This window comes from Leopardus geoffroyi, chromosome A3 (genome assembly GCF_018350155.1).
Source record: "Leopardus geoffroyi isolate Oge1 chromosome A3, O.geoffroyi_Oge1_pat1.0, whole genome shotgun sequence".
Lineage (NCBI taxonomy): Eukaryota > Metazoa > Chordata > Mammalia > Carnivora > Felidae > Leopardus > Leopardus geoffroyi.
In genome coordinates this window covers 117,285,659-117,306,271 of record NC_059336.1, presented here as the reverse complement: position 1 = coordinate 117,306,271, position 20,613 = coordinate 117,285,659, and the positions used below count along the sequence as shown (strand labels likewise).

General features: G+C 34.7%; 1 protein-coding gene across 5 annotated transcripts in view; it reads left to right on the top strand.

Annotated features, from left to right (window-relative positions):
• SPDYA (speedy/RINGO cell cycle regulator family member A) overlaps positions 1-20,613 on the top strand; it is a 37,866-nt gene that overhangs the window by 6,795 nt on the left and 10,458 nt on the right. For all 5 annotated transcript variants that reach the window (XM_045447292.1, XM_045447293.1, XM_045447291.1 and 2 more), the window contains 3 exons: positions 1,653-1,711; positions 3,809-3,894; positions 9,499-9,670. In XM_045447292.1, the coding sequence (XP_045303248.1) occupies positions 1,653-1,711; positions 3,809-3,894; positions 9,499-9,670 (317 nt within the window). The remainder of the gene's footprint in view (positions 1-1,652; positions 1,712-3,808; positions 3,895-9,498; positions 9,671-20,613) is intronic.

Here is a 20,613-nt window from a genome sequence, read left to right as displayed (position 1 = left end):
AAAAATCTTAAAAAAAAAAAAAAATATGAAAAAAAAAGGAGGAGGAGGAGAAGGAGAAGAAGGAGGAGGAGAAGGAGAAGAAGGAGGAGGAGAAGGAGAAGAAGGAGGCGGAGGAGGAGGAAAGGAAGGAAGGGAGGAGGAGAAGGAGGAGAAAAGGAAGGAAGGAAGAGAAAGAGAGGCAGGCAGGTGCCTGGGTGGCTAAGCTGGTAAGGGTCCAACTTCAGCTCAGGTCAAGATCTCATGGTTTGTGAGTTCGAGCCCCGTATCAGGTTCTGCACTGACAGTGTAGAGCCTGCTTAGGATTCTCTCTCTCTCCCTCTCTCTGCTCCTCTCCCACTCGCACTTTCTCTCTCTCACAAAATAAATAAACCTTAAGAAAGAAAGAAAGAAAGAAAGAAAGAAAGAAAGAAAGAAAGAAAGAAAGAAAGAAAGGAAAGAAAGGGCAAGCTGGTTAAGATTTAAAGTAAAGTCAGAAGATGAGCTAAAAAGAAAAAATGTAAGTAGTGTAAGTATAATATTCTTAATATAAGTTCCCCCTTCTCTTTATTAAGACTAGTGCAAAACTATTACCAACAAACTTTTCTATTATTCATAGCTGATCCTGAGAAATAGAAAATACCTGGTTCTACCATAAGTAATTTAAGAAATAGCTGGATGCTGGGATGGCTCAGTAGAGCATGAGACTCTTGATCTTGGGGTTGTGTGTTAGAACCCCATGTTGGGTGTAGAGTTTACTTTTTAAAAAATGGAATTAACAAGGCAGAAATTAATTCTAAGAAAATGTGTACTTATTCTTGGAATTTTCCATGTATTTGACCATATTGATATTTCTAGGATGTAAAAATTAGTATAAAGAAGTATGTTTTGTTTGTTATTTAACTTAAAATGAAGGGGGGAATGGAAAAAGCAGATTTTCTCAGATTGTATTCAGACAACTACTCATATATTTGGGGATTATATATTTCGACCTTTTAAAATTGAAGTAAGTACTTTTGACCTACTTTTTGCATATTTTAAAAGTATTTTTGTTAATCTTTTGTCATAATACTCAGTTTTTCCAGAATTAAGTATTAATTGTAAATAGCTAATAAATTATGAATCTTTATATAGACATTTTCATTATTATTTGGATAATAGATAATTGGACAGAGATAAATAGGTGAAAAGAAGAATTCAAAACTGAAAATACCCTGAGACCTAACAGGGGAAAGTAGTAGAAAGAGTGAAAACAGTTTGAAAATCAGTAATATTCATTTAGTCATTATTTCTTAAAGACTGAGTTATCTTTTATCAGACTCCATTTCTACCAGTAAAGATTGATTTTTGAAAGTAATAAAGAGCTAATCTACAGTTACCCAAGACATCTTTCTCAAAGAGCTATTGGGATAGTCAGGAAACCAAACACTTCTACCATACCCTCTCTGGCCCGAGCAAATCAGATGGGAAACCCAAGAGTAAAAGCCGTAACTTTCTGTACAGTGCTTGCAATGGTAAATGCACCAAAGAAGTGAAAATTACATTTTAGACAGTACTTGTCCAGGCATTTTTGTTTGATTTCTAAGCATCATTTATAATCCCCTATCTTGAAATTAATTCTTCAAAAGGAAACATTCTGTTTTTAAAAGACAAGTCATAGCTATCTTTTGTTCTAGATGACGATTTAATTCAAGATTTCTTGTGGATGGACTGCTGCTGTAAAATTGCAGACAAGGTAAATTTGGTAAAGATGTAATTATTATGTTACTAAACCGTCAGAACTTTAACAAAACCTTATAAGAATTTTCTATCCTATTAATTATTGTTAGGAAAAGGACTAGCCTGCATTGCTCCTTCTAAGGGTAATCCTTATGCATTAATTTTTGAAATTAGCATACATCATAGACTCATTTTATACTTGAGGAATTGCAGAATATTATTAATTATATTTAAGTGACCTTAAGTCTGTTATCTGATTGAAAACAAGAATCAGTATAGACTTAACATGTTTTGATCAGAATTATCACCTCTTATCAGGCTATGGAGTAATTCTGAATTACTGAATATTCTGAGATTAATTTCACTAAGGCGGTCTGTGATACAGTTAATATTTTATAGGTAAAACAAATCCCAATAATTTTATAGATAAAATTAGGTCCTTGTGTTTTTTCAGAATCTGTGTTTCTAAAAGATCATCATGATGCTGACTTACATACTAGGGACCATATTTCTGTACTTTTTAGATTTAGCAGAACAGTTATGATCTCAGCTTTATAAATGGTATCTTAGACCAGGTAGTCATATCAGAAAATTCAGCATGACTTCATTTCACACTTAAATTTAATGTCCCATTTAATGTGGGAAAGGTATGAATGGAAGCCTGGCTTATGATTAAATATACATTAAGTTAATATTGATGTGAACTTTTTTATTTCAAGCTTAAGATAACACAGATAAAATCGAAGTTTGGTCTTTTTAATCTCTAATTTTGGAAACTTAATTTTGGAAAATTTCAAACATGTATACCTTGAGGTAGAGAAAATAGAATTAAAAAACCTCTATGTACCTATCATGGAGCTACAGTAATCAGCTCATGGCTCTGCTTGTTTCTTCTAATCCTTCTTCCCAAAACTAGACTATTTTATCCATGAATATTTCAAGATGTATTTCTAAAAGATGAGATCTTTTTAAACATAACAATTTTTCTAACACTTCTAAAAATTAATATTAATGCCTTCATATAAAATAGCTGTGTAATAATGTGCATGTGGAGTTGTAAGTTTCCTACTTTACAGTTTTAAATGCATTACAGTAATTAAAGTTGCTGGACAGCAGGGGGCAGTGCTTTTAAAGTAACTAACCATGCATACCGTATTTAAGAGTTCTCTACTGAAAGTTATCTTGAAAACTTGGAGTCACCTTTGTAGTGAATCCTGTGAAGGTAGGATAAAAAGGCATTTTATGAGAGAGAATCTAATACATCAGTACTTTAATTGTTTTTAGTTTTAACATATAGAACCTGGACAGTGCCCTAATACCAAGAAAGATATGTCTTTCTAATAACACATTTAAAACACTTTTTTTCTGAAGAAAATAGAGCCATTAGAATAAATTATTCTAATTTCTGATTTGAAGTTATTTTTAAAAGTGAGTATGTGAAATTGCTAAGAGAGTAGACCCTAGGTGTTCTTAACAAAAAGGGAAAAAAGATAATTATGTGAGGTGAAGGATATGTTGATTAACCTGTTTTTGCTATTCACTTCACAATGTATATAACAAATCATCACATTGTAAACTTTAAATATATACATCTGTGTCAATTATACCTCAATTTAAAAATCCCCCCCACAATGAATGAATGAATGAATGAATGAAAAATGAGTATAGGTGTCTGCAATTAACTGGAAGGAGTCAGGAAAAAATTTTTGTATAGATACATATGTCAAGCCAATGTGGCAACACACTAACAATTGATGAATCTAGGTGAAGGATGTATGGTTATTTGTTTTATTATTATTTCAACTTCTCTATGTATTTGAAATTTAAGATAGAAAAAAATTAAGGTTTTGGTTCAAAAAATATTGGCAATAATAAAATTTAGGAGTTCTTCCTAATCTTAATCATGATAAATGGTTCAGAACTATTTCTTACCATTCACATGGATTACAGGAAGCCAGCAAATAAGGACCCAAATAAATAGGTAATTCTGTAATAAAGATAGATAATGCTTTATTGTTTTTAGCTTATTATTCATCTTAAAGATAACTATCTTAAAGCAGTTTTACGTATGAACGTAAAACATTAATATTAACTTTTACTTTTTTCCCTATAGTATCTTTTGGCTATGACCTTTGTTTATTTCAAGAGAGCTAAATTTACCATAAATGAGCATACCAGGATAAATTTCTTTATTGCTCTGTAAGTATACTTTCTACTAAGTGATTTTTGTGGTCCTTATTTGTAATATATATGATAACTTATTTAAAACAGTCTGTTTTGGGACACTTGGCTGGCTCATTAGGTAGAACTTGCAACTCTTGATCTCTGTGTTGTAAGTTCTGGCCTCACATTGGGTATGAGCTTACTTAAAAAAATAAGTAAATGAAGTTAACATTGCAACCCATAAAAAAATAAAACAGAGGCTTTTAAAAACCTGATGTATATCCTTGAATAGGCTTTGTATATAGAAGGTATATATTTTTTTACTTTAATAGAATATTTTTATGTTCTTTTCACTGATCTTATCCTGCCATATGCGTAAGATTTATTTTTCAGTATTCCACTTGGGTTTGTATTGTATCTTTTACATATTTCAGAGTGCTCCATATAAATTATCCCAAATTCTCCTCTTTTGGACTCAGATATGTTTTAAAATCCAGAATATTCGGTTTGAAATTTCCAGTAAATTTATAGCAAAAATCATCGTCATTGGGGCACCTGTGTGGTTCAGTCAGTTAAGCGTCTGACTCTTGTTTTCGGTTCAGATCATGATCTTGCAGATGATCTTATGGTTTGTGGGATCGAGTGCCCTGTTGGGCTCCACCACACAGTGTGGAGCCTGCTTGGGATTCTCTCTCCCTCTCTCTCTCTGCCCCTACCCCACTCATGCACATGCGCATGCTCTCTCTCTCAAAATAAACTTAAAGTCATCATCATTTTCCTTTTACATGAAACAACTTGTGGAAAATGCTACAGACATACTAATTATAGATTTTTGCCTGTAACCTAGAAGTTATTCATATCTGGGGTGCCTGGGTGCCTCTGTGTTGACAGCTTGGAGCCTGAAGCCTGCTTCGGATTCTTTGTCTCCCCCTCTCTCTGCCCCTCCCCGACTCGTGCTCTGTCTGCCTCTCTCTCTCTTTCAAAAGTAAACATCAAAAAACATTTTAAAAAAAGAAGTTATTCATATCTGACACCTTTCTTTAGTAACCACTGACTCTTTTACTTAACACACTGAACTTTGACCAAGGAATATAGCTGTTTTTTCCAATTCTTCTATTCTTCTATTGACTTTATATTGGATTGTTCATACTAGCTTTGATACTAACCATTTCTGTTAAATGGTTTTAATAACATGGCTTTCCAGCCTATAGGTCAGAATTATACTAGAAGCAATGTTTAAGAAAATGTATCTCAATCTCGAAACTTTTTATACCCAGTACCTGGATATAATACTGCAGTTGGGAATGTATGAATATAATTTTAAGTACTTAACTACATATAAAAAATACCTAAGTTGAATACCTCAACAACTGTTTGCACTGATGAGTGAGTTTTTACTCAAAGTCTATTTAATTCAGACTCAAAGTGTGATTCAAGAAATAGGACTAGAAGAAACTGATCTCTCCTTGTATTTAGAAGACATATTTCCCCATGCATAAGGGATAATGAACCTTATAAAATTTAGTGATGATTGATAAACTGTGGGAATAGTTTATCATATAATATTAGTATTCGTCATAATAGTATTAGTACTAACTGAGTGTTATGTGCAGGACACCACAAAAATTGTTTTTTTATAAGCTCCTTGAATCTTCTCTGTGAGATACATTATTAAATTCTCTTCATTCTACATATGGGGAAATTGAGACTTAGGAAGGGAAGTACTTCCAAGTCTCACAAAAGTTAGTAAGTGGCAGGGCTGGGGTACACAGTCAGGTATGACTTGCCCGTGGCCAAATTTAGTGATTAACCACTAAGCTACATTGCTGTTAACATGTCTCCTTAGTATTATATTATACCTCTATGTTGATACAATATCTATTTTGTAGTTTTTTCTACCTGCAAATTAAAAACAAACCAAAAGAAGCTTTCTTTTTAATTCTTACAAATGCCTGAAATTGGATTTGTTTGACATTTTGGTAATGTTATTACCAGTAAAGTAAAGCAGCACGAGTTTACCGTGTAGTAGTCTGTATAACATGGATTATAATTTCCATTTTATATCTAATCATACTTTTTTATATATCCTGACTCAATAATTCTCAGTAAATATTTTCTTAGCGACAGTTCTTTTTTTTTTTTTAAGTTTATTTATTTATTTTGAGAGGTAGAGGGAGAATCCCAAGCAGGCTCCACACTTACAGCATGAAGTGCAACACAGGGCCTGACGCAGGGCTCGGTCTCACAGTTCCTGAGATCTTGACCTGAGCTGAAATCAAGAGTCAGATGTGTAACTGACTGAGTCACCCAAATGTCCCAGTTAGCCACAGTTCTAACTCAAGTTGTTTTCCTTCCTATATGTTCTTACAACACTCAGGACTTTTATTGTCATTATTCCATATTCTCTTGTACAGTTATTTGTTTCATACTTAGTTACCTCTTCTACTTGACTATAGGCTGCTTAAAGGGAAGGAACATGTATCTAAATTGTTTTTTTGCATCCTTTAACGTGTGGTTGTTCTTAATTCTTTTTTTGGATAAGCATAATTAGCTATTATACAAAAGAAATGAACTCTGCTCCAAGAAAATCTATTTCAAATTAGAAGACAACTTACATGCATACAATACAAATATTTTTATAACATTGAGCCTGAAAAATTGTTAATCTAGAGTAGAATTACAATGTAGTTCTGATAGCATAGTACCACAGTATGTTATAGATTTTGTTTTATTTGGTTAACAAGCGTGAAAGGAGCCAACCTCTGGCTTCTGTCTACCCTTTACTAAGAACTATCAAGGATACTAAAGTAAGAACTTATGTAATTTCACAGAGGACATGATTGGATTCATATAACTGAATGGGTTTCATAATAAGGTGCTTTTATATTATGGTAATTTAAAAATATGTACAGTTATTTTAAGGGAAGGTAAAGTAATAGGTAGGTGCTATTTTTATATTAATGTAACTAAATTGAATATGCATGTAGTTTTTTAAAAGGACAAAAGTAGGTATACAATTAAAAGTAAGTATTCGTGTCTCAAGACGTTGGCATCCTTCCTCAAGAACAATGAACATTTCATGTGTATCTGTCTAGAAATAATTTTCTATACATGAACCAGTGTATATATTATATGAATAGAAGTATACTATACATTTCTGTGCCTTTTGAATTTTTCTAATGTGACATATCTATAAAAGGAGTATATGGAATGTGTATATGTTTATGTTAAAGAAAAAGCAAAACAAATACTCATATACCCATGACTCAACTTTAGAATAGAACATTGCCAGAATCTTAGAGGCTCACAGTGCACAATTTCCCAGTTAGAGCCCCTTCCCTTCCACAGATAGTAATTTTCTTGATTTTATTTATTCTGTATATAACCCTCTAAATAATATATCGTTTGGTTTTTCCTGTTTTTAAGCTATATGTAAAAGAATAATGTGCACTGTTCTTCTGTAACTTCCTTCTGTTGCTTCATAATATGATTTGAGATTCATTTATATTGATATGTGTAGCTCTAGTTCATTCATTTTCACTGCAGAATAATAATATTCTATATTATTGCTTATATATTTGAATTTTTTACTATCTTTTTGTCTTTACGTCCCACTTTTTCTGTGAGATCTTTTTAATTTTTATTTTTTGATACCTTTTATTCCTCTGCTTTTTAGGAAATTATGCAGTCTATATCCTTTCAGCAGTTATCCTAGTTACCTATTTTTTTAACTTACTAGATTACTGGTTTCTTATAAAAGGATATAACTCAGGAACAGCCAGATGGAAGATTTGCATAGGGCAAGGTATGAGGAAAAGGCATGGAGCTTCCATAACCCCTCAGCACCCCTTGATCTCTGCATGTTCAGCAACCAGGAAGCTCTATCCCAGTTATTTTTAATCAAGAGCCGTAAACATTTTAACTCCAGTCACCCCTTTCTCAACTTATATTCTCTTGTTTTGCAATTCTGTGGTTCTACATGAAGCCCTCCAAAAACTTTGAGACATTATTATTGTTGTTTTTACACTGATCATTTGTTTAAGGACTTACTCACATATTTATATCTTTGCTTACTATTCCTTCTTGCATCTCAAACCTTCCACTTGGGATCATTTGCCTTCCTTTCTTATTGCTTTTAGGATTTATTTCTTTCGTGTTGGACTATTAATTTCAGTATCTTCAGACCTCAGGGTCTGTTTATGTTTATGGTACACTGTTCCCTTACATGTTTTACACTTTTTTTATTGGAAGTTGCTTGTTTTTCTTAGAAAATCATCTATGGTGCTTTCATTGTTTCCAGTGGGAAATCTCTGTCATTACCTCTGTTTCTGTGTTATCTAACGTCTCGTTTTTTGTCTGGACTGCCTTTACTATTTTCTCTTTATCACCTGTTCTGAATAATTTGATTATATTGTGTGTTGATGTAATTTTCTTCATATTTTGTGCTTTGGAGTTCGTCCAGCTTCTTTGTATGTTTATAGTTTTCATAAAATTTCAAAAACTTTCAGCGATTATTTCTTCAAATATTTTTTCTGTCCACCCAACTCTTGTTAGGGACTCCAGTTTCACCTTCATTAGACCACTTGAAGTTGTCTCACAGCTCATTGATGGCTCTATTATTTTTGTTTCTTTTTTTCTATATGTTTCAGTTTAGATAGTTTATATTGCTGTCTTCAGTGCACAGATCTTTTCTTCTGAAGTGTTTAGTCTATTAATCCTACTCCATGTATTTTTCATTGTACAGATAGTTTTCATCTCTAGAAGTACACTTTGTGTCTCCTGTTCTTTTTGAACATCTGGAGTAAATATAATAGTTTTAATGTCCTTGTCTGTTTAATGTCTGTTACTTCTAACATGTCAATTTTGGTTGATGATTCTTTTTATTATGAGTCATGTGTACCTGTTTCTGTGCATGCCTGATCCCCCTCATGTATTTAGGAGGATACTGATTTCCATATGTATATAAGGAAACTACTTGGGAGTGGGGAAAGATTAGAGGGAACAGTGCCTAACATTCACCTAGAGCTGGGAATTTTGCCTGTTCCCACCAGCCAGACTGAAAAAACTCATAATTAACAGAATATTGAGTAGAGTACTCAAGAATGTCTTGCTTCAGTAGTGGGGAATAATTACCCCAGACTGAACATTGCTCTAGATCCACCTAACAAATCATTAAAGCAAGGCCTGAAAGGATCAGACTGTTTCTAAGTAACTTAACTGCATCCTGGAACAAAGTTCAAATTTTATAGGAATACAAAAATATCCAGAACTTGGGTCGCCTGGGTGGTTCAGTTGGTTAAGCTCTGACTCTTATTTCAGCTCAGGTCATGATCTCATGGTTGTGGAATCAAGCCCCATGTTGGGTTCCATGCTAAGTGTTGAGCCTGATTGGGATTCTCTCTCTCCCTCTCTCTCTGCCCCTTCCATCTCTCAAAATAAATAAACATTAAAAAACAAACAAAATATCCAGAACTCAACAAGGTAAAATTCAATGTATTTCTATTTTTGGTCTACATTTTTTAATTATGAGTGAGGTTGAACATCTTTATGTGTTTGTAAGTAATTTATATATTTTTTTGTGAACTGCCTGTTCTTGTCCTTTTCCCATTTCTTTTTTGAGTTGTTGGTCTTTTTTGTTAGGTATCTGGCTAATACAGTTGAAGAAGATGAAGAAGAATCCAAATATGAGATTTTTCCATGGGCTTTAGGGAAAAACTGGAGAAAATTGTTCCCTAATTTCTTAAAATTAAGGGACCAACTCTGGGATAGAATTGACTATAGGGCTATTGTAAGCAGGCGATGCTGTGAGGAGGTAAGGTTTTTAAAAAACTTTATATATGTAATCTGTTTTCTCTTTATGTAATTTCCCTTGTCTTGTTTTTAAATGTGCTTCTAATACATTTTTTGTATATGTAAGGGTAGGCTGTTAACCTTGATGGTTACCATGAATACATCTTGTATATTACAATGTTGATATTTTAATTTTTTACCACAATAATTAAAAATTGTCATTTCTGTTTTTCAGAACAGCCTACTTCTGTAGTAAGTATTTTTGTTTTAGTGTGTTTCTTTAGTCTAAAAGATGACCAGTATATTGGGAAAGGACAGTGTGCAGATTGCAAAATATGTTAATAACATTTGGAGGTGAATGATAATTTCCATCAAATAAAGTATGTGAAATTTCAAGTTCCCAAGATTAAAATGCAAACTACATGGTGTAAAATTTAAATAAATTTAAATATGTTAAAAATCATACCTCTTTTCACATAGAATAATACATAAAGTAAGTTTCCTTGATGCCAGATTCTATTAAGTCAAACAGAAAAACACTAAAAATTAGAAAATGGGTTATTTTACCTAATGTTCTAGGTTTTCAATAAAGAAAAAAGTTAATGTTTCAAACTAAAGAAATATTCTAAAATAGAAAATTAATGGAGGGCAGTGATCATTGTAGGCCAGTACTAGTAAAGTTTGGTAAATGTGAATTAGTTAATGCTGTAATGAAATGAAGTTATATCCAGTTAAATGATGATAGGCAAAAGAACGAATTAATGGATTAGTGTCAAACTTCAGGCAAGACTTTGGAGGTGTGTCACAGAACTCTGCCTGGAATTAACCTTGTTAATTATATTTATTAATGAGATGAAAGTATTAGCAAGTATGGATAATTGTGTATTAAATTAAGAGGATTGTTGAATGTTGAGGGAAATTAAAGGATTCAGAAATAACTTAGAAGATTGAAATAGCAAGGCCAAGTTTTTTCAAGGTTAAATTCAGTGGGGGTGCCTGGGTGGCTCAGTTGGTTAAGCATCCAACTTCAGCTCAGGTCATGATCTCACAGTTTGTGAACTCGAGCCCTACCCTGGGCTCCACACTCTCTCTCCCTCTTTCTCTGCATTTCATGGGATTCTCTCTCTCTCTCCTCTCTCTCTGCCCCTTGCTCACTCGCTCACTCTCAAAAAAAAAAAAAAAAAAAAGATGAAATTCAACAGAAAAATATGGAAAATTGAGTGTATATCTCCCCTCCCCCAAATTAATAGATCCTCATTAAAGGATTTAAACAACTCATTCCAATTAGAGGACATTGAAAGAGTCATGTATTGCTATGTTTTATCTCTATATCCCCAGGTCAGGAGTGGATAATTGGTGCCCCTGTGCCATCCTTGGACATGATAGTAGATCTTACTTGAACACTCTGATTTTTTTCAAAATAAACACTTTAAGCCCCATGGTACACTCAGCTAAGAGCATGGAATGGGCACCAGAAGCAAGAGGCTGGGATAGGCAATGCTCACCTCATGGCAGATTGCCCACCCACTCCTAAGATAGAACAACTAGCATTATAACTGCAACAACTTAATTTACACAATTGGAGATGGAATTACTTCAGTTGCTGGCATAAGACTATTAAAGAGCCAGAGTATGATGTACCTTAATGGTGTATGTGTAAAAGACTAAAAAGTTTAAGATAACTGTAAACTCAGTTGTGTAATGGGATTTACAGAAAAGTTTAGTATCTCAAGGCTTTGACATTGACAATAGATCTCTCCCCTAATTCTAGATGTGCATATTAAATTTCCTATTCATATTTCATTATCTAGTAAATACCTCGTACTTAACATGCTGACAATCCAGTTTCTGATTCCCCTACACAGACCTCCAAAACTTCTCCTTCTATATATAGTCTTCCACATCTTAATAAATGGTAACTTCATCATTCTAGTTGTTCAGACCAAAAAACTGTTGCCCTACACTTTTCTCACATCTATACCTTAAAAAAATGTCCAGCATTCTACCATTTCTCATGACCTCTACCACTAAATCCTACTGTGATTGTCTCCTCATGTCTCAGTCATTGCCATAATCTTCCAAGTAGTCTCTCTTATAATCTTTCTCTCCTGTAGTATATTTTCATACACCAGCCAGAGTAAATCTTTTAGAAAGTAAGTCAAATCATTGGTCCTCTACTCAAAAGCCTCCAGAGGCTTCCCATCTTACATAGAGTAAAAGGCAAAACCCTTATCATGGCTCTACCTGGTCTGCCAACTCTCTTCTCATCTCTTCATCTCTCTTCCCTCCAAGTACACTGGCCTCCTTGCTCGTCTTCAAACACACCAAGGACATTCCCACCTCAGGATTTTTTTTTTTTTTTTGGCCTGGAATGTTTTTCCCCCAGATATCCGTGTGCTTCACTTCCTCACTTCATTTAGGATTCTACTTAAATAGCACCTCAGAGAAACCTTTCCTTAGCACTGCATCAAGTAGTATCTCCCTGAATGGAATAAAATTGAAGAGTCCAGAAATAAACCTTCATATTTATGTTCAATTGAATTTTGACAAAAGTACCAAGAAAATTCAATGGGGAAAGAATAGTCTTTTCAACAAATGATGCTGGGACAAGTGGATATCTACATGCAAATGAATGCATTTGGACCCCAATTTTCATATCAGATATAAAAACTAATTCAAAATGGATCAAAGACTGAAATGTAAGAGCTAAAAACTACAAAATTCTTAAAAGGAAACACAGGTGTAAATCTTCATTACCTTGGATTAGGATTCTCAGAGATCATACGAGCACAAGCTTGAACTCAAAAGCACAAGCAACAAAAGAAAATAGAGATTATCATTGACATTGAAAACTTTTGTCCTTCAAAAGACACCATGAAAAAAGTGAGAAGCCCACAAAGTGGATGAAAATTTTGGCCAATTTTCTGTCCAATAAGGGAGTTGTGTCTAGAATATATAAAGAGTTCTTACAACTCAACAATAAAAAGACAACTTTTAAAAGGGCAAGGATCTGAAAAGGCTTTTCCAAAGAAGATCTACAAATGGGCAAAAACCACATGGAAAGATGCTCGACATCATTAGCCATCAGAGAAATGAAAAATCAAAACCACAAGTAGATATTACTTCACACCCACGAGGATAGCTATTGTGAAAAAGACAAATATAACAAGTGTTGATAAAGATATGGAGAAAATGGAACCCTCATACACTTTGGTTGGGAATGTAAAATAGTGTAGTTGTTTTGGAAAACTGTAGCAGTTCCTCAAAGGACTAAACAGAGTTACCATACAACCCAGCAGTTCCAGTTCTAGTTGTATATACAAAAGAAAGGAAAGGTATGTCCACACAATAACTTGTACATGAGTATTCATAGCAGCATTATTTGTAATAGTCAAAAAATGAAAACGCAAATGTCCTTCAGTGAATGGATGGATAAACCATATTTACACAGTGATATATTACTTGGCAATTAAGAGGAATCAAGTACTGATACAGGCTGCAACATGGATGAACCCTGAAAACATTATGCTAAGCGAAAGAAGCCAGTCACAAAGGACCACATACTGTATGATTCCATTAAATGAACTGTCCAAAATAGACAAATCCAAAGAGATAGAAAGTAGCTTAGTCGTTGCCAGAGGCCAAGGGGAAGGAGAAATGGGGTGTGATTACTTTTTTTATGGAGTGATGAAAATGTTCTAAAATTGACTATAATAATGGTTGTGCAACTCTGAACATACTGAAAGCCATTCTACACTTTAAGTGGGTAAATTGTATGGTATTTTGAGATATAGCTCAATAAAGCTGCTGAAATAACAAGTACTACTTCCCACTGTCCCTCTGTATTTCTTTTCATAGTTTCCTCCATAGCACTTAACCATCATATAACATACTCTGTTTTAATTATCTTACAAATACGATTTCCCCCTACTAGAATATAAATTCCAAGAGGGTATGGTCTTTATTTTCTTATTGTACCTCCAGTGCCTAGAACAGTGCATGTCACATAGTAGGTACTCAGTAAATAGTGCTGGCTGACAGAGTGAATGGGATTTAAAGCTTCTGATTCTTTTTCATACCTTCTTATCCATGTAGTAGAAAAACAATAAACTATAAAACTTGCTGACTTAGCACTGCATCTTACAACAGGGGCACATAGATAAGCTTTTTTATGGCTGTTCTGACCAGGTACATTTGAATCATTATAGTACATAGGAAAAGAAATTACGTAGACTTTATCCTGTTCTCTTAACTATTCATTCAATAGCTACCTAATGAGTAAGACACTTAAGTTCAGTATTATGGGGGTTTGTTGTAAAAAAGTGTTACATCATCTTTGCCCTGAAGTTTGATGCATTAAAGTGCAAAACATGGGGTTAGAAATTTAGCTAAGTATTCTATACATTTGTTATTGAGAGCCTGGTATTGACATACTGCCAACTCATTTCTTGAGTCTCACCCTAAAGTAAACCCAAGTTATGATAGTACTTATAAACTGGCTTACAATGATAATACTTTACATTTGCATTGTGCTTCATAAATTCATAAATATTTTCATATGTAGATTATCTTCTTATCCTCACAAAAATGCCTGTGAGAGTTGCAGCATTCTTATTTTACATCTGATGAAATTGAGTACCAAGGAGTTTGAGGTTTACTCAAGATCATACATCAATTAAATGGTAAACTCAGGATGTGATTTCATATCTAATGACTTCTCAGTGCTCTGTTTTCTCTGACATCTAGCTTCTACTGCTCATACTGGTTAATTTGAAAGGCACACATATATCTATTATGTTATTTTATCTCAGGAACTAAATAGTATATTCTGTCCATTTTTCTGATGAAGAAACGGGCTTAGAAAGGTTGTAACTTGTCCATGGTCATTTATTTAATAAGTGGTAGGGCCAGCTAGTACTTAAACTTGGCACTCTTTATATATATATACCACTGTCAACTTAATTCTCTCCTTCCAGGTTATATGAATTTTGTAATTTGTCTCTTTTTTTAACCTTAGTTGCTGCAAAGAAGCTAAGAGCCAAGTTTTCTCTCTACCTACCTCAATTCTATTACTCATTACTACTGGCAAATCTATTTTCTTCTTCTTTTATATTTTTAATTTTTTTTAACGTTTATTTATTTTTGAGACAGAGAGACAGAGCATGAGCGGGGGAGGGGCAGGGAGAGAGGGAGACACAGAATCGGAAGCAGGCTCCAGGCTCTGAGCCATCAGCCCAGAGCCCGACGCAGGGCTCGAACTCATGGACCACGAGATTGTGACCTGAACTGAAGTCGGACGCCTAACTGACTGAGCCACCCAGGTGCCCCTCTATTTTCTTCCTGTAGCCAAATTTTTCCCTTTTGGGTGCTAGTTTAATGAAAAATGTATTTGCTGTTTTTGTCAGCTGCCAATAATCCTTTTTTGGAAAGAGATGAGGTATGATTTAATTGAAAAATATATGTAGGCCTTTCCAGAAAAGAGTAAAGACTATTTCCCTACTCATTCTGATATTATTATCTTCTTAGTTACAGTGAGTTTACTTTTTTGGATAGCAGCTCCTCTGAGGTGGAATTTATTTAGGTTGATGATAGCTTGATTTCTAGATTGGCTCACAAATTATGGAATATGCCAATCTGATGAGAGTTAGACTCCAATTTCAGTCCCTTTATGCATCATGGAGGGTAGCAATTTTATCTAAAGGAATCTTTTCTCTGATCTTGTTATGTACTCTGGCCTAGATGGCACAGTATCATCATAGCTGATTTGTCTATCAGCTACTACTTGATTCCAGATTAGAATTTAGAAATCAGAGATGTGATATAAACAGAGTTTTAAACAAAATAATCCAATGACCATATGCAGCAGAGACCCAATATAGGGAGGGTACTGAAAACTGCTAAACTTGGTATAGGTCAGAAAGGAAGGTATCAACCTAGTGCTGAATATAATGATGCCAAAGAAAAATCAATGTTATGAAATTATAATTGTCATAACTTGCTGACCAGTTGGATATAGATTATATGGGAAAGTCCACTTTCAGGGTTTCAAATCTGTAGAAGAGAAGGAGTAGTGGGTTCCATAATGAAAATAGGGAATGCTAAAGAAACAAACTGGTTTATTGAGAAAATAAGGAATTTTATATCACACATATGAATTTATGGTGATACTTGGATAATTAAGTGAATGGTCAACAGGTATGAATAAAGTATGAGTCAACACATATAAGTGATGTTGAAAGCTTGGTAGAGTAGATAAGAAATCCATGGTGAAAGTGATGTTAGTACTTTTTGGGTACTTGTCAGGCACTGTTCTAAGTACTGCATATGTGTTAACTCTCATAACTGTTCTTACAGCTAGCTAGATAATCCCAGAAGAGGAAATTGAGGCACAGAGAGAATAAATGATTTCTCTAAGGTCACACAGTTAGTCAAGCAGCATACCAGTATTCAAACCTAGGCAATCTGATTCCAGAGTTGGTGTTTGTTTGTTTATTTTGAGAAAGAGCAGAGGAGGGGCAGAAAAAGAGGAGGAGGAGAGAGAGAGAGAGAGAGAGAGAGAGTCCCATGTAGGCTCTGTGCTGTCAGCATGGAGCCCAAGGCGGGGCTTGATCCCACGAACCATGAGATCATGACCTGCGCTGAAATCGAGAGCCAGACACTTGACCAATTGAGCCACCCAGGCACACGCAGAGTTGGGGTTTTTTTGTTTTTTTTTTAACACCTATACTATACTATCTCTTGAGATCATAACCAGTAAAATATATAGAGAAAAACAGAGGTCCAGGTATTAAATTTTATAACACCCGCCAAAGGAACAACAACAACAAAATCACTAAAAATGACAGAAGAGTAAGATAAAGTAAAAACTAGGATAACATTCCCAGTAGGTCAAGTGCTACCAATGCTTTAAAGAAGTTACTTTCATAAATCATAGAATTTGAGGCCTGTAAGTGACCTGTTTGCTCATATACAAAAGTCACCCTGTAGCCCAGAAAGTTACATAATTTGCCTAAGGTCATAGAACTAAATCCTGCTTTCCTGACCCTCTTACAATTTTCTTTTTAATTAACTGTTATCACAATAATATTCTAATTATATTTGTGCGTATAAAATATGTGCAAACATATTTAAAAGCACACAAATGGGGCACCTGGGTGCTCAGTCAGTTAAGCAACTGACTTCGGCTCAGGTCACGATCCCATGGTTGGTGAGTTTGAGCCCCGTGTCGAGCTCCATGCGGACAGCTCAGAGCCTGGAGCCTGCTTCAGATTCTATGTCTCCCTCTCTCTCTCTCTGCCTCTCTCTCTCTCTCTCAAAAATAAAATAGATATTAAAAAATGTGGGGCGCCTGGGTGGCTCGGTCGGTTGAGTGACCAATTTCGGCTCAGGTCATGATCTCATGGTTTGTGAGTTCAAGCCCCGTGTCAGGCTCTGTGCTGACGGCTCAGAGCCTGGAGCCTGCTTCTGATTCTGTGTCTCCCTCTCTCTATTCCCCTCCGCCACTCATGCTCTGTCTCTCTCTGTCTCAGAAATAAATAAACATTAAAAAAAATTAAAAAAAAATGTATTTAGAAAAGCACACAAATATGTGTGCCTGCATTTTTCTAGCTGGTTTAGCATGTGGAGAGACTGATGCCTAGCTTGTTGTAGAAAGAATGGTTTACCAAACTTACTGTGTGCCCTTTGCTTCCTATGTTTCTCTGCTCTTCTCACTAGAGTTTGTGACAGAATTCTTATAAAAATCATGCTGTTGAAAGTTTATAATGTCAGTGGCCTCTAATTCCTATTTTCATCTATCAATAAAAAATATATGACTAAATAATATTGTGTGGAGGGCCTTTGATAGGTGTATGAGAGACTCTTCCTGCCCAGAGTTCTTCCGTAGATTGGTTACATTCATAAAAAGATAGATAGATAGATAGATAGATAGATAGATAGATAGATAGATATCTGAGTACTAGACACGTTAAAAGTCCTAATGTCAGATTAACAACGAAACAATACAATCTAAAAGCTGGAGTATTTAAAATGTGGGACTTATGCTCAGCATTGAAGGAAAAGCGATACTAAGACAAATAAAGGGAGAGGACATTCCAGAAATAGGAAATAAAGATGTACAAGTGTTAAGGAAGAAATACTAAATATGGAAGGAATAAGAAATTCTGATATTCTACTTCCTCGCTTTAGGTAGCTCTGAACCTAATTTTACATTGTTATGGAAACGTTTATAGTTAGAATCAACATCTTTATTTACTTCTACTTTAAAAAACTTTTTTAATGGTTATTTTCGAGAGAGAGAGAGAGAGACAGAGACAGAGCAGGGTAGGGGCATAAAAAGAGGGAGACACAGAATCCAAAGCAGCCTCCAGGCTCTGTGCTGACAGCTCAGAGGTAGGGCTTGACCCCATGAACCATGAGGTCATGATCTATGCTGAAGTCAGATGCTTAAGCGACTAAGCCACCCAGGCAGCCCTATTTACCTCTACTTTTTAAAAGCTAATGTAATGAAAATGAAAACATGACAGTCCAAAACCTTTGAGATGCAGCAAAAACAGTGATAAGAGGGAGGTATGTAGAAATACAGGTCTACATCAAGAAGCAAGAAAAGTCTCAAATACACAACCTAACCTACACCTAAAGGAACTAGAAAAGGAACTGCAAATAAAGCCTAAAGCCATCAGGAGGAGGTAAATAATAAACATTAGAGCAGAAATAAATGATATAGAAACAAAAACCCAGAACAGATCAATAAAACTAGGAGCTGGCTAACTTCCTAGCTAGACTTATCAAAAAGAAAAAAGAAAGGACCCAAATAGATAAAATCATGAATGAAAGAGAAGAGATCACCACCAACACCACAGAAATACAATTATGAAAGAATATTATGAAAAATTATATGCCAATAAATTGGGCAATTTGGAAGAAATGGATAAATTCCTAGAAACATATAAACTACCAAAACTTCAACAGGAAGAAATTTGAGCAGACCTATAACCAGCAAAGAAATTGAGTCAGTAAGCAAAAATCTTCTAATAAAAGTCCAGGACCAGATGGCTTCCCAGGGGAATTCTACCAAACATTTAAGAAGAGTTAATACCTATTCTTCTCAAACTATAAAGAAAGAAAGAAAGAAAGAAAGAAAGAAAGAAAGAAAGAAAGAAAGAAAGAAAGAAAGAAAAGAAAGGAAGGAAGGAAGGAAGGAAGGAAGAAAAGAAAGGAAGGAAGAAAGAAAGAAAGAAAGAAAGAAAGAAAGAAAGAAAGAAAGAAAGAAAGAAAGAAAAGGAATACTTCCATTCTATAAGGCCAGCATTACTTTGATTCCAAAACCAGACAAAACCAGACAAAGACCCCACCAAAAAGGAGAATTACAGGCCAATATCCCTGATGAACATAATGCAAAAGTTCTCAAGATTCTAGCAAGTTGAATCCAACAGTATATTAAAAGAATTATTCACTGTGATCAAGTGGGATTTATTCTTGGGCTGCAGGGGTGGTTCAATATTCATAAAGCAGTCAATGTGATACACCACATTTATAGAAGAAAAGATAAAAACCATTTGATCTTCTCAGTAGATGCAGAAAAGCATTTGATAAAGTATAGCATCCATTCTTGATGAAAACCCTCAACAAATTAGGGATAGAAGGATCATACCTCAACATCATAAAGGCCAAATATGAAAGACCCACAGCTAATATCCTCAATGGGGAAAACGAGAGCTTTTCCTATACGGTCAGGAACAAGATGGGATGTCCACTCTCACCATTGTTATTTAACATAGTACTAGAAGTCTTAGCCTAAGCAATCAGACAACAAAAAGAAATAAAAGGCATCCAAATTGGCAGAAGTCAAACTTTCACTATTTGCAAACAACATGATACTCTATATAGAAAACCTGAAAGACTCCACCAAAAAAAATTGTTAGAGCTGATACACAAATTCAGCAAAATTGCAAGATACAAAAATCAATGTACAGAAATCTGTTGCATTTCTATATGCTAATAATGAAGCAGCAGAAAGAGAAATCAAGGAGTCAATCCCATTTACAATTGTACCAAAAACCATAAGATACCTAGGAATAAACCTAACCATAGAGGTAAAATATCTGTACTTTGAAAACTATACAACACTGATGAAAGAAATTGAAGATAACACAATGAAATGGAAAAACATTCCATGCTCATGGATTGGAAGAACAAATATTGTTAAAATGTCTATACTACCCAAAGCAGTCTACACATTTAATGCAATTCCTATCAAAATACTGCCAACAGGAGCACCTGGGTGGCTCAGTCGGTTAAGTGTTCCACTTAAGCTCGGGTCATGATTTTGCAGTTCATGAGTTTGAGCCCCACATTACACTCTCTGCTGTTAGCATAGAGCCTGCTTCAGATCCTGTGTCCTGCTCTCTCTGCCTCTCCCTGGCTCATTTTATCTCTCTCCCCCTATCTCTCTCTCTCTCTCTCTCTCTCTCTCTCTCTCTCTCTCAAAAAAAAAAAAAAAATACTATGAGTATGTTTCACAGAGCTAGAACAAACGATCCTAAAATGTGTATGGAACCACAAAAGACCATGAATAGCCAAAGCAATCTTGAAAAGCAAAACTGGAAGCATCATGATTCTCAACTTCAAGTTATGTTACAAAGCTTTAGTCATTAAGACAATATGGTACTGGCACAAAAATAGATATAGATCAGTGGAACAGAATAGAAAACTCAGAAATGGACCCACAACTATATAGTCAACTGATCTTAGACAAAGTAGAAAAGAATATCCATTGAAAAAAGTCTCTTCAACAAATGGTGTTGGAAAAACTGGATGGTGACATGCAGAAGAATGAAACTGGACCACTTTCTTTCACCATACATAAAAATACGAAATGGACGTGAGACAGGAAACTATCAAAATCCTAGAAGAGAACACAGGCAGCGACCTCTGACATCAGTTGTAGCCACTTCTTACTAGACA